This window comes from Eucyclogobius newberryi, unplaced genomic scaffold (assembly GCF_026437365.1).
Source record: "Eucyclogobius newberryi isolate DKJ021-1_F unplaced genomic scaffold, fEucNew1.0.hap1 SCAF_26, whole genome shotgun sequence".
Lineage (NCBI taxonomy): Eukaryota > Metazoa > Chordata > Actinopteri > Gobiiformes > Gobiidae > Eucyclogobius > Eucyclogobius newberryi.
Genome location: NW_027315901.1, coordinates 7501 through 35309, shown reverse-complemented (window position 1 = coordinate 35309; position 27809 = coordinate 7501). Strand labels below are relative to the sequence as shown.

The 27809-nt window shown below is 48.4% G+C and overlaps 1 protein-coding gene across 1 annotated transcript in view; it reads right to left on the bottom strand.

Annotated features, from left to right (window-relative positions):
• The window catches only part of LOC140372582 (citron Rho-interacting kinase-like), a 49023-nt gene that overhangs the window by 14479 nt on the left and 6735 nt on the right, over nucleotides 1–27809 (bottom strand). The window contains exons 5-15 of the mRNA XM_072459719.1: nucleotides 23695–23864; nucleotides 22571–22621; nucleotides 19919–19999; nucleotides 19414–19549; nucleotides 17406–17545; nucleotides 16740–16832; nucleotides 13750–13858; nucleotides 13301–13429; nucleotides 13045–13125; nucleotides 7001–7079; nucleotides 5266–5439 (exon numbers count right to left, since the gene is read on the bottom strand). Of these exons, the coding sequence (XP_072315820.1) occupies nucleotides 5266–5439; nucleotides 7001–7079; nucleotides 13045–13125; nucleotides 13301–13429; nucleotides 13750–13858; nucleotides 16740–16832; nucleotides 17406–17545; nucleotides 19414–19549; nucleotides 19919–19999; nucleotides 22571–22621; nucleotides 23695–23864 (1243 nt within the window). The remainder of the gene's footprint in view (nucleotides 1–5265; nucleotides 5440–7000; nucleotides 7080–13044; nucleotides 13126–13300; nucleotides 13430–13749; nucleotides 13859–16739; nucleotides 16833–17405; nucleotides 17546–19413; nucleotides 19550–19918; nucleotides 20000–22570; nucleotides 22622–23694; nucleotides 23865–27809) is intronic.

The following is a 27809-nucleotide window of genomic DNA, read 5'->3' as shown; positions in this document are numbered from 1 at the left end:
TGTGTGGGGTTGTGGTCGGGTGTGTTTCAGATGTGTGGGGTTGTGTTCGGGTGTGTTTCAGATGTGTGGGGTTGTGTTCGGGTGTGTTTCAGATGTGTGGGGTTGTGTTCGGGTGTGTTTCAGATGTGTGGGGTTGTGTACGGGTGTGTTTGGGTGCGTTTCAGATGTGTCAGGGTGTGTTCGGGTGTGTATCAGGTGTGTCCAGGTGTGTTTCAGATGTGTCAGGGTATGTTCGGGTGTGTTTCAGATGTGTGGGGTTGTGTTCGGGTGTGTTTCAGATGTGTGGGGTTGTGTTCGGGTGTGTTTCAGATGTGTCAGGGTGTGTTCGGGTGTGTTTCAGATGTGTCAGGGTGTGTTCGGGTGTGTTTCAGATGTGTCAGGGTGTGTTCGGGTGTGTATCAGGTGTGTCCAGGTGTGTTTCAGGTGTGTCTCAGGTGTGTCAAGTTGTGTTTGGGTGTGTTTCAGATGTGTCGGGTTGTGTTCGGGTGAGTCTCAGGTGTGTCTCAGGTGTGTTCGGGTGTGTCTCAGATGTGTCAGGTTGTGTTCGGGTGTGTTTGGGTGCGTTTCAGATGTGTCAGGGTGTGTTCGGGTGTGTTTCAGATGTGTCAGAGTGTGTTCGGGTGTGTTTCAGATGTGTCAGGGTGTGTTCGGGTGTGTTTCAGGTGTGTCCAGGTGTGTTTCAGGTGTGTCTCAGGCGTGTCTCAGGCGTGTCTCAGGTGTGTCAAGTTGTGTTCGGGTGTCTTTGGGTGCGTTTCAGATGTGTCAGGGTGTGTTCGGGTGTGTTTCAGATGTGTCAGGGTGTGTTCGGGCGTGTTTCAGATGTGTCAGGGTGTGTTCGGGTTTGTTTCAGATGTGTGGGGTTGTGTTCGGGTGTGTTTCAGGTGTGTCCAGGTGTGTTTCAGGTGTGTCTCAGGCGTGTCTCAGGTGTGTCAAGTTGTGTTCGGGTGTGTTTGGGTGTGTTTTGGGTGTGTTTCAGATGTGTCGGGTTGTGTTCGGGTGAGTCTCAGGTGTGTCTCAAGTGTGTTCGGGTGTGTCTCAGATGTGTCAGGTTGTGTTCGGGTGTGTTTGGGTGCGTTTCAGATGTGTCGGGTTGTGTTGGGGTGAGTCTCAGGTGTGTCTCAAGTGTGTTCGGGTGTGTCTCAGATGTGTCAGGTTGTGTTCGGGTGTGTTTGGGTGCGTTTCAGATGTGTTGGGTTGTGTTCGGGTGTGTTTGGGTGCGTTTCAGATGTGTCAGGGTGTGTTCGGGTGTGTTTCAGATGTGTGGGGTTGTGTTCGGGTGTGTTTCAGATGTGTGGGGTTGTGTTCGGGTGTGTTTCAGATGTGTCAGGGTGTGTTCGGGTGTGTTTCAGATGTGTGGGGTTGTGTTCGGTTGTGTTTCAGATGTGTGGGGTTGTGTTCGGGTGTGTTTCAGATGTGTGGGGTTGTGGTCGGGTGTGTTTCAGATGTGTGGGGTTGTGTTCGGGTGTGTTTCAGATGTGTCATGGTGTGTTCGGGTGTGTTTCAGATGTGTCAGGGTGTGTTTCAGGTGTGTCCAGGTGTGTTTCAGGTGTGTTTCAGGTGTGTCCAGGTGTGTTTCAGGTGTGTCCAGGTGTGTTTCAGGTGTGTTTCAGGTGTGTCCAGGTGTGTTTCAGGTGTGTCCTGGTGTGTTTCAGGTGTGTTTCAGGTGTGTGTCAGGTTGTGTTCGAGTGTGTCTCAGGTGTGTTTCAGATTTGTCAGGTTGTGTTCGAGCGTGTTTGGGTGCGTTTCAGATGTGTCTGGTTGTGTTCATGTGTGTTTCAGGTGTGTCCAGGTGTGTTTCAGGTGTGTTTCAGGTGTGTCAAGTTGTGTTCGGGTGTGTTTCAGATGTGTCCGGCTGTGTTCGAGTGTGTATCTGGTGTGTCTCAGGTGTGTCAAGTTGTGTTCGGGTGTGTTTCAGATGTGTCGGGTTGTGTTTGGGTGTGTTTGGGTGTGTTTCAGATGTGTCGGGTTGTGTTCGGGTGAGTCTCAGGTGTGTCTCAGGTGTGTTCCGGTGTGTCTCAGATGTGTCAGGTTGTGTTCGGGTGTGTTCGGGTGTGTTTCAGATGTGTCAGGGTGTGTTCGGGTGTGTATCAGATGTGTCAGGGTGTGTCCAGGTGTGTCCAGGTTTGTTTCAGGTGTGTCTCAGGCGTGTCTCAGGTGTGTCAAGTTGTGTTCGGGTGTGTTTGGGTGCGTTTCAGATGTGTCAGGGTGTGTTCGGGTGTGTTTCAGATGTGTCAGGGTGTGTTCGGGTGTGTTTCAGATGTGTCAGGGTGTGTTCGGGTGTGTATCAGGTGTGTCCAGGTGTGTTTCAGGTGTGTCTCAGGTGTGTCAAGTTGTGTTCGGGTGTGTTTCAGATGTGTCGGGTTGTGTTTGGGTGAGTCTCAGGTGTGTTTCAGGTTCGTCTCAGATGTGTGGGGTTGTGTTTGGGTGTGTTTCAGATGTGTGGGGTTGTGTTCGGGAGTGTTTGGGTGTGTTTCAGATGTGTCGGGTTGTGTTCGGGTGAGTCTCAGGTGTGTTTCAGGTGTGTTCCGGTGTGTCTCAGATGTGTCAGGTTGTGTTCGGGTGTGTTCGGGTGTGTTTCAGATGTGTCAGGGTGTGTTCGGGTGTGTTTCAGATGTGTCAGGGTGTGTTCGGGTGTGTTTCAGATGTGTGGGGTTGTGTTCGGGTGTGTTTCAGATGTGTCATGGTGTGTTCGGGTGTGTTTCAGATGTGTCAGGGTGTGTTCGGGTGTGTTTCAGATGTGTGGGGTTGTGTTCGGGTGTGTTTCAGGTGTGTCCAGGTGTGTTTCAGGTGTGTCCAGGTTTGTTTCAGGTGTGTCTCAGGTGTGTCAAGTTGTGTCAGGGTGTGTTCGGGTGTGTTTCAGATGTGTCAGGGTGTGTTCGGGTGTGTTTCAGATGTGTCAGGGTGTGTTCGGGTGTGTATCAGGTGTGTCCAGGTGTGTTTCAGGTGTGTCTCAGGTGTGTCAAGTTGCGTCAGGGTGTGTCCAGGTGTGTTTCAGGTGTGTCCAGGTTTGTTTCAGGTGTGTCTCAGGCGTGTCTCAGGTGTGTCAAGTTGTGTTCGGGTGCGTTTCAGATGTGTCAGGGTGTGTTCGGGTGTGTTTCAGATGTGTCAGGGTGTGTTTGGGTGTGTATCAGGTGTGTCCAGGTGTGTTTCAGGTGTGTCAAGTTGTGTTCGGGTGTGTTTGGGTGTGTTTCAGATTTGTCGGGTTGTGTTCGGGTGAGTCTCAGGTATGTCTCAGGTGTGTTCGGGTGTGTCTCAGATGTGTCAGGTTGTGTTCGGGTGTGTTTGGGTGCGTTTCAGATGTGTCAGGGTGTGTTCGGGTGTGTTTCAGATGTGTCAGGGTGTGTTCGGGTGTGTTTCAGATGTGTGGGGTTGTGTTCGGGTGTGTTTCAGGTGTGTCCAGGTGTGTTTCAGGTGTGTCTCAGGTGTGTCAAGTTGTGTTCGGGTGTCTTTGGGTGCGTTTCAGATGTGTCAGGGTGTGTTCGGGTGTGTTTCAGATGTGTCAGGGTATGTTCGGGTGTGTTTCAGATGTGTCAGGGTGTGTTCGGGTGTGTTTCAGATGTGTCAGGGTGTGTTCGGGTGTGTTTTAGATGTGTCAGGGTGTGTTCGGGTTTGTTTCAGATGTGTGGGGTTGTGTTCGGGTGTGTTTCAGGTGTGTCCAGGTGTGTTTCAGGTGTGTCTCAGGCGTGTCTCAGGTGTGTCAAGTTGTGTTCGGGTGTGTTTTGGGTGTGTTTCAGATGTGTCGGGTTGTGTTCGGGTGAATCTCAGGTGTGTCTCAAGTGTGTTCGGGTGTTTTCGGGTGTGTCTCAGATGTGTCAGGTTGTGTTCGGGTGTGTTTGGGTGCGTTTCAGATATGTCGGGTTGTGTTTGGGTGTGTTTGGGTGCGTTTCAGATGTGTCATGGTGTGTTCGGGTGTGTCTCAGATGTGTCAGGTTGTGTTCGGGTGTGTTTGGGTGCGTTTCAGATATGTCGGGTTGTGTTTGGGTGTGTTTGGGTGCGTTTCAGATGTGTCATGGTGTGTTCGGGTGTGTTTCAGATGTGTCAGGGTGTGTTCGGGTGTGTTTCAGACGTGTCAGGGTGTGTTCGGGTGTGTTTCAGATGTGTCAGGGTGTGTTCGGGTGTGTTTCAGATGTGTCAGGGTGTGTTTCAGATGTGTGGGGTTGTGTTCGGGTGTGTTTCAGATGTGTGGGGTTGTGTTCGGGTGTGTTTCAGATGTGTGGGGTTGTGGTCGGGTGTGTTTCAGATGTGTGGGGTTGTGTTCGGGTGTGTTTCAGATGTGTCATGGTGTGTCAGGGTGTGTACAGGTGTGTTCAGGTGTGTCAAGTTGTGTTTGAGTGTGTGTCGGGTTGTGTTCGGGTGTGTATCAGGTGTGTCCAGGTGTGTTTCAGGTGTGTCGGGTGAGTAAAGTTGTGTTCGGGTGTGTTTGGGTGTGTTTCAGGTGTGTTCGGGTGTGTTTCAGATGTGTCAGGTTGTGTTCGGGTGTGTTTGGGTGCGTTTCAGATGTGTCAGGGTGTGTTCGGGTGTGTTTCAGATGTGTCAGGGTGTGTTCGGGTGTGTTTCAGATGTGTCAGGGTGTGTTCGGGTGTGTCAGGGTGTGTTCAGGTGTGTTTCAGATGTGTGGGGTTGTGTTCGGGTGTGTTTCAGATGTGTGGGGTTGTGTTCGGGTGTGTTTCAGATGTGTTGGGTTGTGTACGGGTGTGTTTCAGATGTGTGGGGTTGTGGTCGGGTGTGTTTCAGATGTGTGGGGTTGTGGTCGGGTGTGTTTCAGATGTGTGGGGTTGTGTTCGGGTGTGTTTCAGATGTGTGGGGTTGTGGTCGGGTGTGTTTCAGATGTGTGGGGTTGTGGTCGGGTGTGTTTCAGATGTGTGGGGTTGTGGTCGGGTGTGTTTCAGATGTGTGGGGTTGTGGTCGGGTGTGTTTCAGATGTGTGGGGTTGTGGTCGGGTGTGTTTCAGATGTGTGGGGTTGTGGTCGGGTGTGTTTCAGATGTGTGGGGTCGGGTGTGTTTCAGATGTGTGGGGTTGTGGTCGGGTGTGTTTCAGATGTGTGGGGTTGTGGTCGGGTGTGTTTCAGATGTGTGGGGTTGTGGTCGGGTGTGTTTCAGATGTGTGGGGTTGTGGTCGGGTGTGTTTCAGATGTGTGGGGTTGTGGTCGGGTGTGTTTCAGATGTGTGGGGTTGTGTTCGGGTGTGTTTCAGATGTGTGGGGTTGTGGTCGTGTTCGGGTGTGTTTCAGATGTGTGGGGTTGTGTTCGGGTGTTCCTTCCTTACCTTCTCCCTGATCCCTGTCTCTGCAGATGGTCTCCACTCTGCAGCAAGTTGCCCTTGCAGCAGATGACCCTCAGTTTGTTCTGGTAGGAGGAGGCCAGGTACACGGCCCCTGAGGAGATGGCCGGGCCCAGGTATCGAGGGTTTGGAATGTCCAGGTGAGCGTATGAATGAGGCCTGTCGACACGGAGTCATTTTACACAAGGAACTAAAGAGTCACTTGAGTCATTTTACATGACACAAAAACACTAGGTTTAACAGTCGTAGAAACAGTACAAAGATCTACACTTTAAATGTGTTTAAGACTCTAAAAACAGAGGGTGGTCAAAGCTGCTGATCCTATGCATCTCCTGTGAGGTCGCTGTAGCATGTGAACCTGTGGTTTGTCACTTCACTATTGTTTTTTTTTTAGGTGGTAAAATCATATGTATTCTTATCTCTGGAAGAAGTGAAGTGATTCTTGTGATTTAAGAGTGACTCTGTATCAATCAAATGTATCTGTGTAAATATTTGCCTCTCCCTGTGCATGAACTACACATTGTATTAATGTAAAGCCCTCCTTCAGCAAGACCCTAAGAGATGAGGGCACATAAGTCAGGAGGGGGACAACACTGAGGGCACATCATTCCCTCCACTGGAGTCTCGTCCATCACATAGAAAAAGCACATTGCCTGGAAGACCAGAAGCTGATAAACCACCAGGTCTGACGTTTTTGAAGCATCGTGAGAAGGAGAGCGTCATGAAGGCTGCAAAGGTTAAAGGAGACCTCCAGTACAAAGGTAAGAAGTTCTCTATTGTTCTCTATAAGAAGTTCTCTATTGTTCTCTATAAGAAGTTCTCTATTGTTCTCTATAAGAAGTTCTCTATAAGAAGTTCTCTATAAGAAGTTCTCTATTGTTCTCTATAAGACCTTCCGTACGAGATGAGTCAAAAATGAGCAAAGTTTGGCCACATCTGTGAGGAGCTCAGGAGGTATGGTCCTCACATCCAGCAACTCTTCTGGTGACATTTGAAGAGACTGATGCATGACATATTTGTCTTGGCATCTGAATTTATGAGGGTGCGCATTTAAAAAAGGGACTAACAGCCGCTTGAGTTCTCAAATAGGTGAAAAATCCTATTATTCCTTGAATGCTTTGCAGTGCAGAGGCTGTCAGAAGCGAGCACAATGTTCTGACACTGTAAAGTCGATGCAGAACCTTCCATCGCTAATCATATCGTTGTGAGTTCCGTGGTGAAGACAGAGAGATGGTTAGTTAACATCTTCTTGACCGCTATCTCCAGGTCAGGTATGAAAAAAGCAGCGCCTGTTCACCCACTCTCAGGATCTTTAGACCCATTGGTATAAATAAACACATCATCTGAATGCTCATCAATGAGCTCTTGAACAATGAACTGCACTGTCCGAAATGTTCCCATTGTGTCTGAAATGTCCCCATTGTGTGGACTAATAAAAGCTTATCTTATTTTTTTAGGTTTTTAAGTTTGTGATGTCAACTAATATCAACAGGAGCTGGAATAAACTTCCAAGGAGCTACCGAAGGGTTCAAATTAAGATCACTCTAGTGCCCTTTTGTTCCAGTGCCCTAGTGTCCTATTGTTCCATTGCTCTAGTGTTCTATTGTTCCATTGCTCTAATGTTCCATTGCCCTAGTGTTATATTGTTCCATTGCTCTATTGTTCCATTGCTCTATTGTTCCATTGCTCTATTGTTCCTGTGAGTGGTGGTGAGACTGACCCCAGAGCTGATTGGCCCTGGACCTCGATCACGTCCAGAGAGTTGAAGTAGGTCACAAACAGGTACGGCTCTCTGTAGGCTGTGGACAGAAGAGACATGTGTGAGTTATGTTGAGGTGATGTCCAGGTGATGTCCAGGTGATGTCCAGGTGATGTTCAGTTGACGTTCAGGTGAGGTTCAGGTGAGGTTCAGGTGAGGTTCTGTGACGTTCAGTGACGTTCAGTGACGTTTGGTGACGTTCTGGTGATGTCCGGTGATGTTCAGGTGAGGTTCTAGTGATGCTCTAGTGAGGTTCAGGTGAGGTTCAGGTGAGGTTCAGGTGATGTTCTAGTGATGTTCAGGTGATGTTCTAGTGATTTTCTAGTGAGGTTCAGGTGATGTTCAGGTGAGGTTCAGGTGATGTTCTAGTGATGTTCAGGTGATGTTCTAGTGATTTTCTAGTGAGGTTCAGGTGATGTTCAGGTGAGGTTCAGGTGATGTTCTAGTGATGTTCAGGTGATGTTCTAGTGATTTTCTAGTGAGGTTCAGGTGATGTTCAGGTGAGGTTCAGGTGATGTTCTAATGATGTTCTAGTGATGTTCTAGTGATGTTCTAATGATGTTCTAGTGATGTTCTAGTGATGTTCTAGTGATGTTCAGGTGATGTTCAAGTGATGTTCAGGTGAGGTTATAGTGACGCTCTAGTGAGGTTCAGGTGATGCTCTAGTGATGTTCTAGTGAGGTTCAGGTGATGCTCTAGTGATGTTCAGGTGATGTTCAGGTGAGGGTCTAGTGATGCTCTAGTGATGTTCAGGTGAGGTTCTAGTGATGTTCAGGTGAGGCTCTAGTGATGTTCAGGTGTGGTTCAAGTGATGTTCTAGTGATGTTCAGGTGAAGTTCTAGTGATGCTCTAGTGATGCTCTAGTGATGTTCATGTGGGGTTCTAGTGAGGTTCTAGTGATTCTCTAGTGATGTTCTAGTGAGGTTCTAGGTGATGTTCAGGTGATGTTCTAGTGATGTTCAGGTGAGGGTCTAGTGATGCTCTAGTGATGTTCAGGTGTGGTTCTAGTGATGCTCTAGAGAGGTTCAGGTGAGGTTCTAGTGATGCTCTAGTGAGGTTCAGGTGATGTTCAGGTGAGGTTCAGGTGATGTTCTAATGATGTTCTAGTGATGTTCAGGTGATGTTCAGGTGATGTTCTAGTGATGCTCTAGTGATGTTCATGTGGGGTTCTAGTGAGGTTCTAGTGATTCTCTAGTGATGTTCTAGTGAGGTTCAGGTGTGGTTCAGGTGAGGTTCAGGTGATGTTCTAGTGATGTTCAGGTGATGTTCTAGTGATTTTCTAGTGAGGTTCAGGTGATGTTCTAGTGATGCTCTAGTGAGGTTCAGGTGATGTTCAGGTGAGGTTCAGGTGATGTTCTAGTGATGTTCTAGTGATGTTCTAGTGAGGTTCAGGTGAGGTTCTAGTGATGTTCTAGTGATGTTCAGGTGATGTTCAAGTGATGTTCAGGTGATGCTCTAGTGATGTTCTAGTGATGTTCAGGTGAGGGTCTAGTGATGCTCTAGTGATGTTCAGGTGAGGTTCTAGTGATGTTCAGGTGAGGCTCTAGTGATGTTCAGGTGTGGTTCAAGTGATGTTCTAGTGATGTTCAGGTGAGGCTCTAGTGATGTTCAGGTGAAGTTCTAGTGATGCTCTAGTGATGTTCAGGTGATGTTCTAGTGATGCTCTAGTGAGGTTCAGGTGATGTTCAGGTCAGGTTCTAGTGATGCTCTAGAGAGGTTCAGGTGAGGTTCTAGTGATGCTCTAGTGAGGTTCAGGTGATGTTCAGGTGAGGTTCAGGTGATGTTCTAATGATGTTCTAGTGATGTTCAGGTGATGTTCTAGTGATGCTCTAGTGATGTTCATGTGGGGTTCTAGTGAGGTTCTAGTGATTCTCTAGTGATGTTCTAGTGAGGTTCTAGGTGATGTTCAGGTGATGTTCTAGTGATGTTCAGGTGAGGGTCTAGTGATGCTCTAGTGATGTTCAGGTGTGGTTCAAGTGATGTTCAGGTGAGGCTCTAGTGATGTTCAGGTGTGGTTCAAGTGATGTTGTAGTGATGTTCAGGTGAAGTTCTAGTGATGCTCTAGTGATGTTCAGGTGATGTTCTAGTGAGGTTCAGGTGATGTTCTAGTGATGTTCAGGTGAGGTTCTAGTGACGCTCTAGTGATGTTCTAGTGAGGTTCAGGTGATGCTCTAGTTATGTTCAGGTGAGGGTCTAGTGATGTTCTAGTGAGGTTCTAGTGATGCTCTAGTGATGTTCAGGTGATGTTCAGGTGATGCTCTAGTGATGCTCTAGTGATGTTCAGGTGATGTTCTAGTGATGTTCAGGATGAGGTTCTAGTCATGTTCTAGTGAGGTTCAGGTGATGTTCTAGTGATATTCAGGATGAGGTTCTAGTGATGTTCTAGTGAGGTTCAGGTGATGTTCTAGTGATGCTCTAGTGATGTTCAAGTGGTACTCTAGTGATGTTCAGGTGATGTTCTAGTGATGTTCAGGTGATGCTCTAGTGATGTTCTAGTGATGTTCAGGTGAGGTTCTAGTGAGGTTCAGGTGATGCTCTAGTGATGTTCAAGTGATGTTCAGGTGAGGTTCTAGTGAGGTTCAGGTGATGTTCTAGTGATGTTCTAGTGATGCTCTAGTGATGTTCTAGTGATGTTCAGGTGATGCTCTAGTGAGGTTTAGGTGACGTTCAGATGATGTTCAGGTGACGCTCTAGTGATGTTCAGGTAAGGTTCTAGTGATGTTCAGTGAGGTTCAGGTGATGTTCTACTGATGTTCAGGTGAGGTTCTAGTGATGCTCTAGTGATGTTCAGGTGAGGTTCTAGTGATGCTCTAGTGACGTTCAGGTGAGGGTCTAGTGAGGGTCTAGTGATGCTCTAGTGAGGTTCAGGTGATGTTCAGGTGAAGTTCTAGTGATGCTCTAGTGATGTTCTAGTGATGTTCATGTGAAGTTCTAGTGATGTTCATGTGAGGTTCTAGTGATGTTCATGTGAGGTTCTAGTGACGTTCAGGTGATGTTCTAGTGAGGTTCAGGTGATGTTCTAGTGATGCTCTAGTGATGTTCTAGTGAGGTTCAGGTGATGTTCTAGTGATGTTCTAGTGAGGTTCAGGTGATGTTCTAGTGATGCTCTAGTGAGGTTCAGGTGATGTTCTACTGATGTTCAGGTGAGGTTCTAGTGATGCTCTAGTGATGTTCAGGTGAGGTTCTAGTGACGTTCTAGTGATGTTCTAGTGATGCTCTAGTGAGGGTCAGGTGATGTTCAGGTGAAGTTCTAGTGATGCTCTAGTAATGTTCAGGTGAGGTTCTAGTGATGTTCTAGTGAAGTTCTAGTGACGTTCAGGTGATGTTCTAGTGAGGTTCAGGTGATGTTCTAGTGAGGTTCAGGTGATGTTCTAGTGAGGTTCAGGTGATGTTCAGGTGAAGTTCTAGTGATGTTCTAGTGATGTTCATGTGATGCTCTAGTGATGTTCTAGTGATGTTCATGTGGGGTTCTAGTGACGTTCAGGTGATGTTCTAGTGATGCTCTAGTGATGTTCTAGTGATGTTAAGGTGATGTTCTAGTGAGGTTCAGGTGATGTTCTAGTGATGTTCAGGTGATGTTCTAGTGATGTTCTAGTTAGGTTCAGGTGATGTTCTAGTGATGCTCTAGTGATGTTCAGGTGAGGTTCTAGTGATGCTCTAGTGATGTTCTAGTGATGCTCTAGTGATGTTCTAGTGATGTTCATGTGAAGTTCTAGTGATGTTCATGTGAGGTTCTAGTGACGTTCAGGTGATGTTCTAGTGATGCTCTAGTGAGGTTCAGGTGATGTTCTAGTGATGCTCTAGTGATGTTCTAGTGAGGTTCAGGTGATGTTCTAGTGATGTTCTAGTGAGGTTCAGGTGATGTTCTAGTGATGCTCTAGTGAGGTTCAGGTGATGTTCTACTGATGTTCAGGTGAGGTTCTAGTGATGCTCTAGTGATGTTCAGGTGAGGTTCTAGTGACGTTCTAGTGATGTTCTAGTGATGCTCTAGTGAGGGTCAGGTGATGTTCAGGTGAAGTTCTAGTGATGCTCTAGTAATGTTCAGGTGAGGTTCTAGTGATGCTCTAGTGATGTTCAGGTGAGGTTCTAGTGATGTTCTAGTGAAGTTCTAGTGACGTTCAGGTGATGTTCTAGTGAGGTTCAGGTGATGTTCTAGTGAGGTTCAGGTGATGTTCTAGTGAGGTTCAGGTGATGTTCAGGTGAAGTTCTAGTGATGTTCTAGTGATGTTCATGTGATGCTCTAGTGATGTTCTAGTGATGCTCTAGTGATGTTCTAGTGATGTTAAGGTGATGTTCTAGTGAGGTTCAGGTGATGTTCTAGTGATGTTCAGGTGATGTTCTAGTGATGTTCTAGTTAGGTTCAGGTGATGTTCTAGTGATGCTCTAGTGATGTTCAGGTGATGTTCTAGTGATGCTCTAGTGATGTTCAGGTGAGGTTCTAGTGATGCTCTAGTGATGTTCTAGTGATGCTCTAGTGATGTTCTAGTGATGCTCTAGTGATGTTCAGGGATGTTCTAGTGAGGTTCAGGTGATGCTCTAGTGATGTTCAGGTGGGGTTCTAGTGAGGTTCTAGTGATTCTCTAGTGAGGTTCTAGGTGATGTTCAGGTGATGTTCTAGTGAGGTTCAGGTGATGTTCTAGTGATGTTCTAGTGAGGTTCAGGTGATGCTCTAGTGATGTTCTAGTGAGGTTCAGGTAAGGTTCTAGTGATGCTCTAGTGATGTTCAGGTGAGGTTCTAGTGATGCTCTAGTGATGTTCTAGTGATGCTCTAGTGATGTTCAGGTGAGGTTCAGGTGATGTTCTAGTGAGGTTCTAGTGATGTTCTAGTGAGGTTCTAGTGATGTTCTAGTGAGGTTCAGGTGATGTTCTAGTGAGGTTCAGGTGATGTTCTAGTGATGCTCTAGTGATGTTCTAGTAATGTTCAGGTGAGGTTCAGGTGATGCTCTAGTGATGTTCAGGTCAGGTTCAAGTGCTGTTCAGGTGATGTTCTTGTGATGCTCTAGTGAGGTTCAGGTGATGTTCTAGTGAGGTTCAGGTGATGTTCTAGTGATGTTCGGGTGATGTTCTAGTGAGGTTCTAGTGCTGTTCAGGTGATGTTCTAGTGAGGTTCAGGTGATGTTCTAGTGATGTTCGGGTGATGTTCTAGTGAGGTTCTAGTGCTGTTCAGGTGATGTTCTAGTGATGTTCAGGTGATGTTCTAGTGATGTTCGGGTGATGTTCTAGTGAGGTTCTAGTGATGTTCAGGTGATGTTCTAGTGAGGTTCTAGTGAGGTTCAGGTGATGTTCTAGTGATGTTCAGGTGATGTTCAGGTGATGTTCTAGTGATGCTCTAGTGATGTTCAGGTGATGTTCTAGTAATGTTCAGGTGAGGTTCAGGTGATGCTCTAGTGAGGTTCAGGTGAGGTTCTAGTGATGCTCTAGTGATGTTCAGGTGAGGGTCTAGTGATGTTCTAGTGATGTACAGGGGAGGTTCTAGTGACGTTCAGGTGATGTTCTAGTGAAGTTCAGGTGATGTTCTAGTGATGTTCAGGTGATGTTCTAGTGATGCTCTAGTGAGGTTCAGGTGATGTTCTAGTGAGGTTCAGGTGATGTTCAGGTGAAGTTCTAGTGATGTTCTAGTGATGCTCTAGTGATGTTCTAATGATGTTCATGTGGGGTTCTAGTGACGTTCAGGTGATGTTCTAGTGAGGTTCAGGTGATGTTCAGGTGATGTTCTAGTGATGTTCTGGTGATGTTCTAGTGATGTTCAGGTGATGTTCTAGTGATGTTCTGGTGATGTTCTAGTGAGGTTCAGGTGATGTTCTAGTGATGTTCTAGTGATGCTCTAGTGATGTTCTAGTGATGCTCTAGTGATGTTCAGGTGAGGTTCAGGTGATGTTCAGGTGAGGTTCAGGTGATGTTCTAGTGAGGTTCAGGTGAGGTTTTAGTGATGCTCTAGTGATGTTCAGTGATGTTCAGGTGATGTTCAGGGTTAGGGCTAAACAGTGTTGAGCTGTGAGACTGACCGAAGGACAGCGGCAGGCGGCTCCATTTGATGTCTTCACTTCGGCTCCTTCGTCCGTACGCGTCCACAAAGACCCCAAACTCTGCATTAAAGGAGAAGGACCTGAACACCTGATGATGTAGATCAGTGGGTAACAACCATTATTGTCTCTAAACTTTAATTATCAATTCATCTGTGTCCACATCCTCATCAATCATCAAGTGCTCGCAGAACCTCTGGTTGGGAAACACAATTGGTGATGCAGATTGTGGTGTTACCGTGGAAACAGAGCAGGTACTCGTCCTTCTGCGGCGCCTTCGTCACCTGGACGATGGAGATGGGGAAACTGTGCGAGGACGCGGCGAAGACGGCCGAGGCCAGAGTCACGTCGTTCTTATCCAGGAACTCTGCACAAAACACAGATATGAACCAGGAACTATAAACCAGGAACTATGAACCGGGAACTATGAACCGGGAACTATGAACCGGGAACTATGAACTGGGAACTATGAACCGGGAACTATGAACCGGGAACTATGAACCGGGAACTATGAACCAAGAACTATGAATCAAGAACTCTGCACAAAACACACATATGAACCAGGAACTGTGAGCCAGGAACTCTGCATAAAACACACATATGAACCAGGAACTATGAACCAGGAACTCTGCAAAAAACACACATGAACCAGAGTAAAGTGGTTCCAGGAACTCAAAGAGCACATACCTTCTAGAACGTACTGGTTCATCTCAATCTCGTAGAACTTGTTTGTTCCGATGATGACGCTGTAACCAGTGAAGTGAATACAACTGCAGGGCTCCGACGTCTCGATCTCCTGAACACACATGATATATGACACCGGCACACATGATATATGACACCGGCACACATGATATATGACACCGGCACACATGATATATGACACCGGCACACATGATATATGACACCGGCACACATGATATATGACACCGGCACACATGATATATGACACCGGCACATATGATATATGACACCGGCACACATGATATATGACACCGGCACACATGATATATGAAACCGGCACACATGATTTATGACACCGGCACACATGATATATGACACCGGCACACATGATATATGACACCGGCACACATGATATATGACACCGGCACACATGATATGACACCGGCACACATGATATATGACACCAGCACACGTTATGAACTGATAAATCACACATGAACACGTGTCACACATGAACACGTGTCACACATGCGTCACACATGAACACGTGTCACACATGCGTCACACATGAACACGTGTCACACATGCGTCACACATGAACACGTGTCACACATGCACACGTGTCACACATGAACACGTGTCACACATAAACACGTGTCACACATGCACACGTGTCACACATGAATACGTGTCACACATGCACACGTGTCACACATGAACACGTGTCACACATGCACACGTGTCACACATAAACACGTGTCACACATGAACACGTGTCACACATGCGTCACACATGAACACGTGTCACACATGCACACGTGTCACACATGAACACGTGTCACACATAAACACGTGTCACACATGCACACGTGTCACACATGAATACGTGTCACACATGCACACGTGTCACACATGAACACGTGTCACACATGCACACGTGTCACACATAAACACGTGTCACACATGAACACGTGTCACACATGCGTCACACATGAACACGTGTCACACATAAACACGTGTCACACATGCACACGTGTCACACATGAACACGTGTCACACATGCACACGTGTCACACATGAACACGTGTCACACATGCATCACACATGAACACGTGTCACACATAAACACGTGTCACACATGCACACGTGTCACACATGAACACGTGTCACACATGCGTCACACATGAACACGTGTCACACATGCACACGTGTCACACATGCACACGTGTCACACATGAACACGTGTCACACATAAACACGTGTCACACATGCACACGTGTCACACATGCACACGTGTCACACATGAACACGTGTCACACATGCACACGTGTCACACATAAACACGTGTCACACATGAACACGTGTCACACATGCGTCACACATGAACACGTGTCACACATAAACACGTGTCACACATGCACACGTGTCACACATGAACACGTGTCACACATGCACACGTGTCACACATGAACACGTGTCACACATGCATCACACATGAACACGTGTCACACATAAACACGTGTCACACATGCACACGTGTCACACATGAACACGTGTCACACATGCGTCACACATGAACACGTGTCACACATAAACACGTGTCACACATGCACACGTGTCACACATGAACACGTGTCACACATGCGTCACACATGAACACGTGTCACACATAAACACGTGTCACACATGCACACGTGTCACACATGCGTCACACATGAACACGTGTCACACATAAACACGTGTCACACATGCACACGTGTCACACATGAACACGTGTCACACATGCACATGTGTCACACATGCATCACACATGAACACGTGTCACACATAAACACGTGTCACACATGCACACGTGTCACACATGAACACGTGTCACACATGCGTCACACATGAACACGTGTCACACATAAACACGTGTCACACATGCACACGTGTCACACATGCGTCACACATGAACACGTGTCACACATAAACACGTGTCACACATGCACACGTGTCACACATGAACACGTGTCACACATGCACATGTGTCACACATGCATCACACATGAACACGTGTCACACATAAACACGTGTCACACATGCACACGTGTCACACATGAACACGTGTCACACATGCACACGTGTCACACATGAACACGTGTCACACATGCATCACACATGAACACGTGTCACACATAAACACGTGTCACACATGCACACGTGTCACACATGAACACGTGTCACACATGAACACGTGTCACACATGCACACGTGTCACACATGCACACGTGTCACAAATGAACACATGCACACGTGTCACAAATGAACACGTGACACGTGTGCATGTGTGACACGTGTCACACATGCACACGTGTCACACATGTGTGACACGTGTGCATGTGTGACACGTGTTTATGTGTGACACGTGTTCATGTGTGACACGTGTTCATGTGTGACGCATGTGTGACACGTGTGCATGTGTGACACGTGTGTGACACGTGTCACACATGTGTCACAAGTATGACCTGGTTTATACTGGGCCTTTCCACAAGAAACAAAAACAAAGATCAAAGATCTTCTGTTCTTTTATGAAATGTGCCGTTTCAAACACATTAAAATGACTCCATCCTGAGGATTAATGTTCTTAATAAAGACATGAAATGAATTAAATAATAGATTAAATATATATATATTACACTACAGAATATACATATATATATATATATATATATATATATATATATATATATATATGTATATATATGTATATATATACTACAATGCTTATAATGTTACACCGATGATTGCGTTCCAGCCCTCCGACACTTGCCCCGCCCCCCAGGTTAGAACGTTCTGAAGGCAGAACCCCCTGGTTCTAAAGAGAACTCCCCGTTCCAAAGAGAACTCCCCGTTCTAAAGAGAACTCCCCGTTCTAAAGAGAACCCCCCGTTCTAAAGAGAACCCCCCGTTCCAAAGAGAACTCCCCGTTCCAAAGAGAACTCTGTTCTCACCTTGCGGATGCAGAACTTGTTGAGGCTCTCGTTGTGTCTCATGATGGTGATCTTGGTTGCCGTGGCAGCGCAGATGCACAGGCCACTGTCAATCTGAGGAAAGAAACTTAAGTCAAGTCATGATGGAACCAGCAGTACATGTATCAGTACTGACAGTAAAGTACTTGTGAGGTGGCAGTGTGAGTAGTACTGCAGTACTGTACTACTGCAGTACTGTAGTACACTACTGCAGTACTGCTGTATAGTAGTACTGTAGTACAATAGTACTGTAGTACTGTACTACACCAGTACTGTAGTACTGTACTACACCAGTACTGTAGTACTGTACTACACCAGTACTGTAGTACTGTAGTACAGTAGTACTGTTCTACAGCAGTACTGTAGTACAGCAGTACTGTACTACAGTAGTACTGTAGTACAGTAGTACTGTAATACAGCAGTACTGCTGTACTACAGTACTACAGTACTGGTGTAGTACAGTACTACAGTACTGCTGTAGTACAGTACTACAGTACTGGTGTAGTACAGTACTACAGTACTGCTGTAGTACAGCAGTACTGTTCTACTGTACTACAGTACTATAGTACTGGTGTACTACAGTACTACTATACAGCAGTACTGCAGTAGTGTACTACAGCAGTAGAGAAGTACAGTAGTATTTCTGACCTTGCCGGAGGAGAAGAGGTGACAGCCCTTCACTGTGTCGAACACCAGGGGGCAAAGGTCAGGAGGGGTCGGCAGGTGAGACTGAGACAGAGACTGTTTCACTTTCTTTATGTCCACGAGACACAAGACACGATCTTCTCCTGGACAAACCATCATTCCATTTAAAGAAGTGGATGTTTCATGTACTCACTTTAAATATCAGAGTACACATCAGAGTACATACAGTACACATCAGAGTACATACAGTATATATCAGAGTACATACAGTACACATCAGAGTACATACAGTACACATCAGAGTACATACAGTATATATCAGAGTACATACAGTACATATCAGAGTACATACAGTACATATCAGAGTACATACAGTACATATCAGAGTACATACAGTACATATCAGAGTACATATCAGAGTACATACAGTACATATCAGAGTACATACAGTACACATCAGAGTACATACAGTATATATCAGAGTACATACAGTACACATCAGAGTACATACAGTACACATCAGAGTACATACAGTACATATCAGAGTACATACAGTACATATCAGAGTACATACAGTACATATCAGAGTACATACAGTACATATCAGAGTACATACAGTACATATCAGAGTACATATCAGAGTACATACAGTACATATCAGAGTACATACAGTACACATCAGAGTACATACAGTACACATCAGAGTACATACAGTACACATCAGAGTACATACAGTACATATCAGAGTACATACAGTACATATCAGTACATATAAGAGTACATACAGTACACATCAGAGTACATACAGTACACATCAGAGTACATACAGTACATATCAGAGTACACACAGTACATATCAGAGTACATACAGTACATATCAGAGTACATACAGTACATATCAGAGTACATACAGTACATATCAGAGTACATACAGTACATATCAGAGTACATACAGTACACATCAGAGTACATACAGTACATATCAGAGTACACACAGTACATATCAGAGTACATACAGTACATATCAGAGTACACACAGTACATATCAGAGTACATACAGTACATATCAGAGTACATATCAGAGTACATACAGTACATATCAGAGTACATACAGTACATATCAGAGTACATATCAGAGTACATATCAGAGTACATATCAGAGTACATACAGTACATATCAGAGTACATACAGTACATATCAGAGTACATATCAGAGTACATACAGTACATATCAGAGTACATACAGTACATATCAGAGTACATACAGTACACATCAGAGTACATACAGTACATATCAGAGTACATATCAGAGTACATACAGTACACATCAGAGTACATACAGTACATATCAGAGTACATATCAGAGTACATACAGTACATATCAGAGTACATACAGTACATATCAGAGTACATATCAGAGTACATACAGTACATATCAGAGTACATACAGTACATATCAGAGTACATATCAGAGTACATATCAGAGTACATACAGTACATATCAGAGTACATACAGTACATATCAGAGTACATATCAGAGTACATACAGTACATATCAGAGTACATACAGTACACATCAGAGTACATACAGTACATATCAGAGTACATATCAGAGTACATACAGTACATATCAGAGTACATACAGTACATATCAGAGTACATATCAGAGTACATACAGTACATATCAGAGTACATACAGTACATATCAGAGTACACACAGTACATATCAGAGTACATACAGTACATATCAGAGTACATACAGTACATATCAGAGTACATACAGTACATATCAGAGTACACACAGTACATATCAGAGTACATACAGTACATATCAGAGTACATACAGTACATATCAGAGTACATACAGTACATATCAGAGTACATATCAGAGTACATACAGTACATATCAGAGTACATACAGTACATATCAGAGTACACACAGTACATATCAGAGTACATACAGTACATATCAGAGTACATACAGTACATATCAGAGTACATATACACATACCTGTGATCATGAGCAGTTTGTCAAGATCTTTGAGGATCTGGATCTGAAACACTGAGCTCAATCCTGGAATGTGAGTGAGTGAGTTCTTTATGACGTTCAGAGCGTACAACCCTTCTTCAGAGCCCACCAGGACGAGCTGAGAGAGGAACACAGTGTTACTACAACCCTTCTTCAGAGCCCACCAGGACGAGCTGAGAGAGGAACACAGTGTTACTACAACCCTTCTTCAGAGCCCACCAGGACGAGCTGAGAGAGGAACACAGTGTTACTACAACCCTTCTTCAGAGCCCACCAGGACGAGCTGAGAGAGGAACACAGTGTTACTACAACCCTTCTTCAGAGCCCACCAGGACGAGCTGAGAGAGGAACACAGCCTTACTAAAGCTCCTCTAGAACGTTCAGAACGCTCCGCTCCTCTAGAACGTTCAGATCTGTTCCTCTAGAATGTTCAGAACACTCTGCTTCTCTAGAACATTCTAGAACATCAGAACAATAGAACTCTGACCTGGTCGGTGAGGGGCATGGTGCAGTTGATGTCCAGACGATCGTCTCCTTCAAGCTTCAGCAGAGAGTTCCCCAAGAGTTTCTGCTCAAACACACAAAGAGCAGGTTAAGAACAGGACCAGCAGCAGAGAGCCACACAGGTCAAATCAGAGAGCCACACAGGTCAGATCAGAGAGCCACACAGGTCAGATCAGAGAGCCACACAGGTCAGATCAGAGAGCCACACAGGTCAAATCAGAGAGCCACACAGGTCAGATCAGAGAGCCACACAGGTCAGATCAGAGAGCCACACAGGTCAGATCAGAGAGCCACACAGGTCAGATCAGAGAGCCACACAGGTCAGATCAGAGAGCCACACAGGTCAGATCAGAGAGCCACACAGGTCAGATCAGAGAGCCACACAGGTCAAATCAGAGAGCCACACAGGTCAGATCATCTGCTTTTAGAGGCGCGTTCCAAACAGGAAGTGAGTCTGGCACCCAAACTTTCCATCGACACATGACAAGTGTCAATCTAAGGGAAGGAGCTCGCTCCTGATTGGCTCTTTGGTTGCTATGAAACGCACACTTGGATTTCCAAATATGAAACTGGGTCCCACATTAGCCACTAAAAACATGAGGTCAGAACCACAGCAAACACACACCGGTCAGCAGCTCAGAGCACAGACAGGATGGGACTAAACCCTAAAGCGATTGGGCGATATTGTTTTTATCATCGTCTTGAGCGTCGTGTTTGTCAGGGGCGTGGTCAGGGGCGTGGTCCATTGTGTGATAGTTCTGATGAAGGTGTGTCAAGGTGATGACATCATCTCTTACTATTGTTTGATACAGAAGGAAAAACGATACTAAAGTGAAACGTTAAATGTCCTGGGTCCAGTGACACACAGAGGTTAGGGGGCTCCGCAGTGACACACAGAGGTTAGGGGGCTCCGCAGTGACACACAGAGGTTAGGGGGCTCCGCAGTGACACACAGAGGTTAGGGGGCTCCGCAGTGACACACAGAGGTTAGGGGGTTCCGCAGTGACACACAGAGGTTAGGGGGCTCTGCAGTGACACACAGAGGTTAGGGGGCTCCGCAGTGACACACAGAGGTTAGGGGGCTCTGCAGTGACACACAGAGGTTAGGGGGCTCCGCAGTGACACACAGAGGTTAGGGGGCTCTGCAGTGACACACAGAGGTTAGGGGGCTCCGCAGTGACACACAGAGGTTAGGGGGCTCTGCAGTGACACACAGAGGTTAGGGGGCTCCGCAGTGACACACAGAGGTTAGGGGGCTCCGCAGTGACACACAGAGGTTAGGGGGCTCTGCAGTGACACACAGAGGTTAGGGGGCTCCGCAGTGACACACAGAGGTTAGGGGGCTCCGCAGTGACACACAGAGGTTAGGGGGCTCCGCAGTGACACACAGAGGTTAGGGGGCTCCGCAGTGACACACAGAGGTTAGGGGGCTCCGCAGTGACACACAGAGGTTAGGGGGCTCCGCAGTGACACACAGAGGTTAGGGGGTTCCGCAGTGACACACAGAGGTTAGGGGGCTCCGCAGTGACACACAGAGGTTAGGGGGTTCCGCAGTGACACACAGAGGTTAGGGGGCTCCGCAGTGACACACAGAGGTTAGGGGGCTCCGCAGTGACACAATGAGGTTAGGGGGTTCCGCAGTGACACACAGAGGTTAGGGGGCTCTGCAGTGACACACAGAGGTTGGGGGGCTCTGCAGTGACACACGCAGAGTTTAGGGGGCGCTGCAGTGACACAGAGAGGTTAGGGGGTTCCGCAGTGACACAGAGAGGTTAGGGGGTTCCGCAGTGACACACAGAGGTTAGGGGGTTCCGCAGTGACACACAGAGGTTAGGGGGCTCCGCAGTGACACACAGAGGTTAGGGGGCTCTGCAGTGACACACAGAGGTTAGGGGGCTCTGCAGTGACACACAGAGGTTAGGGGGCTCTGCAGTGACACCCGCAGAGTTTAGGGGGCGCTGCAGTGACACACAGAGGTTAGGGGGCTCCGCAGTGACACACAGAGGTTAGGGGGTTCCGCAGTGACACACAGAGGTTAGGGGGTTCCGCAGTGACACACAGAGGTTAGGGGGCTCTGCAGTGACACACAGAGGTTAGGGGGTTCCGCAGTGACACAGAGAGGTTAGGGGGTTCCGCAGTGACACACAGAGGTTAGGGGGTTCCGCAGTGACACACAGAGGTTAGGGGGTTCCGCAGTGACACACAGAGGTTAGGGGGTTCCGCAGTGACACACAGAGGTTAGGGGGCTCTGCAGTGACACACAGAGGTTAGGGGGCTCCGCAGTGACACACAGAGGTTGGGGGGGCTCTGCAGTGACACCCGCAGAGTTTAGGGGGCGCTGCAGTGACACAGAGAGGTTAGGGGGTTCCGCAGTGACACAGAGAGGTTAGGGGGTTCCGCAGTGACACACAGAGGTTAGGGGGTTCCGCAGTGACACACAGAGGTTAGGGGGTTCCGCAGTGACACACAGAGGTTAGGGGGTTCCGCAGTGACACACAGAGGTTAGGGGGTTCCGCAGTGACACACAGAGGTTAGGGGGTTCCGCAGTGACACACAGAGGTTAGGGGGCTCCGCAGTGACACAGAGAGTTTAGGGGGCGCTGCAGTGACACAGAGAGGTTAGGGGGCGACTGTACCTGCACCAGAGGAGAGAGAGTCTTCTGCCTCTTAGAACCAGAACCATCGGCCTACAGCCACCGACACAACCCAGAAGAAGATAACCATGGGAGAACAGAACCATGGGAGAACAGAACCGTGGGAGAACAGAACCATGGGAGAACAGGACAATGGGAGAGCAGAACCATGGGAGAGCAGGACCATGGGAGAGCAGAACCATGGGAGAGCAGGACCATAGGAGAACAGAACCATGGGGGAACAGAACCATGGGAGAACAGAACCATGGGAGAACAGGACAATGGGAGAGCAGAACCATGGGAGAGCAGGACCATGGGAGAGCAGAACCATGGGAGAGCAGGACCATGGGAGAGCAGGACCATAGGAGAACAGAACCGTGGGAGAACAGAACCATGGGAGAACAGAACCATGGGAGAACAGGACCATGGGAGAACAGGACAATGGGAGAACAGGACCATGGGAGAACAGGACCATGGGAGAGCAGAACCATGGGAGAACAGAACCATGGAAGAACAGAACAATGGGAGAACAGGACCATGGGAGAACAGGACCATGGGAGAACAGAACCATGGGAGAACAGGACCATGGGAGAACAGAACCATGGAAGAACAGAACAATGGGAGAACAGGACCATGGGAGAGCAGAACCATGGGAGAACAGAACCATGGAAGAACAGAACAATGGGAGAACAGGACCATGGGAGAACAGGACCATGGGAGAACAGAACCATGGGAGAACAGGACCATGGGAGAACAGGACCATGGGAGAGCAGAACCATGGGAGAACAGAACCATGGGAGAACAGAACCATGGGAGAACAGAACCATGGGAGAACAGGATCATGGGAGAACAGAACCATGGGAGAACAGAACCATGGGAGAACAGGATCATGGGAGAACAGGACCATGGGAGAACAGGACCATGGGAGAACAGGACCATGGGAGAACAGAACAATGGGAGAACAGGACCATGGGAGAACAGGACCATGGGAGAACAGAACCATGGGAGAACAGGACCATGGGAGAACAGAACAATGGGAGAACAGGACCATGGGAGAACAGTTTTTAGTTAGACGGACAGGATAAGCACTTTTGGACAGAGGATTTATGAAAAGCAGAAGGTCTTACAGCGTCTGCTTCTCCTTTGTCTCTGGGGCCTCGGCTCCCGGCCACCACAGACTCCAGCACAGAAACCCAGCGCTGCTTGTCCGGGAAACTGGGAGCCATGAAGTATAGGGTCTGTCCAGGCCAACAAGTCGTGTGAGGGTGAGACTCCAGCTTCAGCACGTACGAGATATCTGAGGAGAAACCAACCAGATGTGAGGAGAAACCAACCAGATGTGAGGAGAAACCAACAAGATGTGAGGAGAAACCAACAAGATATGAGAAGAAACCAACAAGATGTGAGGAGAAACCAACAAGATATGAGGAGAAACCAACAAGATATGAGGAGAAACCAACAAGATGTGAGGAGAAACCAACAAGATATGAGGAGAAACCAACAAGATATGAGGAGAAACCAACAAGATGTGAGGAGAAACCAACAAGATATGAGGAGAAACCAACAAGATATGAGGAGAAACCAACAAGATGTGAGGAGAAACCAACCAGATGTGAGGAGACTACGGTTCTATGAATCCCGGACGACCGCCAGAGGCGGTGCATAAAGCACTGGATGATCATCCTTGCGCATGCACAGGTCGAGAATTAATAACAAAAAAGTCACCTTTGACCCCCGGTGGTTCACGTGAGTTTATATAGTTCACGTGACACCGGGAGCTCAGTCCCTAGAAACCTTCTTGCAAAGCACGAGAATTCCGAGGGACCGGATGCTCTGGCGGTCATCCGGGATTCATAGAACCATAGTTACAGTCGTAACTTTCGTTCTATTTTATCCCTACTGACCGCCAGAGGCGGTGCATAAAGCACTGGATGACGAATACCAGCAGGGTCCCGAGGAATAGACAAAACCATACCTCAATGGGACCAGAAGAGTGTTGCCGGAGAACCTCGTCCAGCGGTTGTGGAGAAACCACATTCACGCTGTAGAATCTTGCAAAGGTATTCGGGGATGTCCAAGAGGCCGCCGCACAGATCACGTCCAAAGACACCCCGTTCATAGCGGCCCACGATGTTGAGAGCCTCCTTGTGGAGTGCCACCTCACCCCCGAAGGCAACGGTCGCCCCTGTCGAGCAGAGGCTTCAGTGATTACATCAACAATCAAGCGCGCGAGACGCTGTTTGGACAGAGCCTGGCCCTTATGCGGGCCAGCGAAACAAACAAAAATTTGCGTATTAATGCTGTAGCACGTACATATGCCTCAGGCGCACGGACAGGACTGTTCAGAAGCAGATCACAAAATCACCTTTGGAACGAAATCCATATTCGGCCAAAGGGAAACCCCAGAGTTGTCGGGGTGCCACCGAAAACAGGAGTCTGCCACGTACAAAGCCTGGAGCTCACTCACCCGCTTCGCCGAGGCCATCGCCAGAAGGAATGTCGTCTTCATTGAAAGACATTTAAGGTCAACCTGCGACAGAGGCTGAAATGGAGGGGATTGCAACGCCTCAAGCACCAGGGACAGGTCCCATGCCGGGACCACAGAACGGCCGGGCGGAGGCAAACGCCGGGCACCCATTAGAAAAAGGGAAATATCTTGGTTACGGCCAACTGAGAAACCATTCCACCCCACATCCCAACAAGAGATTGCAGCAATGTATACCTTCAGGGTAGATGGAGAGCGCCCCTGGCCAAGTAGCTCCTGCAGGAAAGCGAGCACCGTTGACACAGCACAATGCACTGGATCCTCACCGCTTTTGCGACACCAGACGTCAAACAGTTTCCACTTGCAGGAATACAGGCGACGGGTAGACTGAGCGTACCTCGAGAAGGTCAGGCCGGGCCCTGCAGAATCTGAACCCCTAGTTGAGGGAGGAGATCCCGCCTGGGGGGGAGACGTCTCGCTCTGCCACAGCAGAGCCTGCGAAGCAGAGGAAACCATGTCCTCCCCGGCCTAAACGGGGCCACTAGCAGGAGACCTCCTGAAGGACCCTGAGAAGCATCTGATGAATCAAGGGGAATGGGGGAAATGCACAGAGCATCGTCCTGGGCCAGTCGTGAGCCAGTGCGTCCTGACCCAGTGGGCTGGCCCTGTCCGCCAGCGAGAACCACAGAGGGTAATGTGTCGTGTCGCGGACGGCAAAAAGATCTGTGTCCTGCCGAAGGTCTCCCAAATGTCCCTCACCACCTCCGGGTGAAGCTGCCAGTCCCCCGGTAGCGGCCGATGGCGAGACAGGAAGTCCGCGGACACATTCCGAACCCCCGGAATGTGAGCGCTCAGACTGGCAAGGCGCCCAAGTCAGGACCCGTTGTGCAATCCTGAACAGGGTCACCGACCCTGTGCCGCCCTGGTGATTTATGTGAAAAACCACACTGATGACATGACGGCTGCGCAGGTGTGGCAAGAAATGGCGCAGAGCAAGCTTGACAGCCAAGAACTCCAGTACATTGATGTTAAGCCTGCTCTGCCTCTGGGACCATGACCCTTGCACCATCCGCCCCTGCCATGTTGCACCCCAGCCTAGGAGGGATGCGTCAGTGTACACAACCTCCCTTCTGGAAGGAAGAGGCCCCAGCGGAACGCCCTGCGTCATAAAGGCCTCGTTCCGCCACTTGCATAGAGACACTGGGGAGATACGGGTAGCCGCCGCCGCCGCCGCCTGTGATACTAACGTGTGGGGTCCAGGTGTAGGCTGTTGAGCCACATCTGAAGGGGGCGCAAAGACAGCAGCCCCAGAGGAACCACCGTTGCGGCCGCAGTCAGCTTGCCCAAGAGGCTTAGGAACAAGACGTATGGAAGAGAATTCCCCTGTCGAAAGTCCCGCAACATTATATATATCGTCGACCTGCTTGGGCGTGCAGTCGCTGTACGGGAATCGAGGACCATGCCGAGGAAAGTTGCGACCTGTGACAGCACAAGGCAGCTCTTTGCCAAGTTCACTCGCAGCCCCAAGTTGGCCACGTGCCTGAGCACAGTCTGTGTATCTTGAAGGGCCTGCTCGTGACTGGGCGCACAAATGAGCCAGTCGTCCAGATAGGGCAGAATCTGCAGCCCCTGGGCCTGCAAGGGGGACAAGGCTGCAGCGACACACCTTGTAAACACTCGAGGGGACAGAGATAGCCCGAATGGCAGGACCCTGAACTGGAAGTGTTCTCCCCGGAAAGCAAAGCGGAGAAACTTCCAATGTGGCGGTGCAATGGGGACATGAAAATATGCATCCATTAGGTCTACTGTTGTGAACCAGTCGCCTGGGGAGATCGCCTGGAGCACCTGTTTGACCGCCAACATCTTGAAGGGGAGCACCTTTAAAAACATATTAAGACCCCTGAGATCCAGAACTGGGCGTAAATTTCCTGTCTTCTTGGGTACTAAAAAATATCGGGCATAAAAGCCCCCTGAATCCAGCAGGGGGTCCACAGGAACTATCGCCCCCTTGTCCAGCAAGGTGCGAATCTCCTGAGAGAGCGCCTGCGCCTTGGTCGGATCCTGAATAACAGTCATTCAGATCCGACCAGGAACAGGAGGCCGGGGAGTATCTGGGGAGTGAGCCGTCCAGTACTCCAGCTGTCCAGGGGGAAAATGTCCTACCGCCGGCCCTGTAACCTCATCTGGAGGCCCCTCGACGCCCCACGGGCTTGTGGGGGCGACGGCCGTGTTGTGAGGAACGGGACGCACGGGACGGACGAAACCCAAACCTTGGGGCCTGTTGCAAGTCCGAGCCATGAACGGGGGAGTGATGGGGCGGTGGTGTGTACCTACGTGAAGAAACGGGAGGGGCAGCCTGAGCCGGTCGATGAGACCCCCGCCTTTGAAGCCCCACCAACTGTTGCGTTGTACGGCAAGCCTGGGCCGTGTGCTGTAGAGCCTCCAGGGCGGCCGGGCCAAATAGTTCTCCAGGAAGAACTGGAACATCCCTCAAGGTCTTCCTACTGGCCTCAGAAAGCGGAGACTGTGCCAGCCATACTTGGTGGCGAGCTTGCACTAATGTAGAGAGCAGACGCCCTAGTTCCCTTGTCATGAGGGCGAAAGCCTGCAAGGAGGCATGAACCAGCCCATGTGTTGGTTGGTCCACTGGCACCGTCTCAAGGGAAACCGACAGGCCTAGCATCAAATGAGAAAAGGAGTTCCAAAAGCGACCCATACGAGCTCCCATGTCATACGCCTTGCACAGAAGGTCGTCTG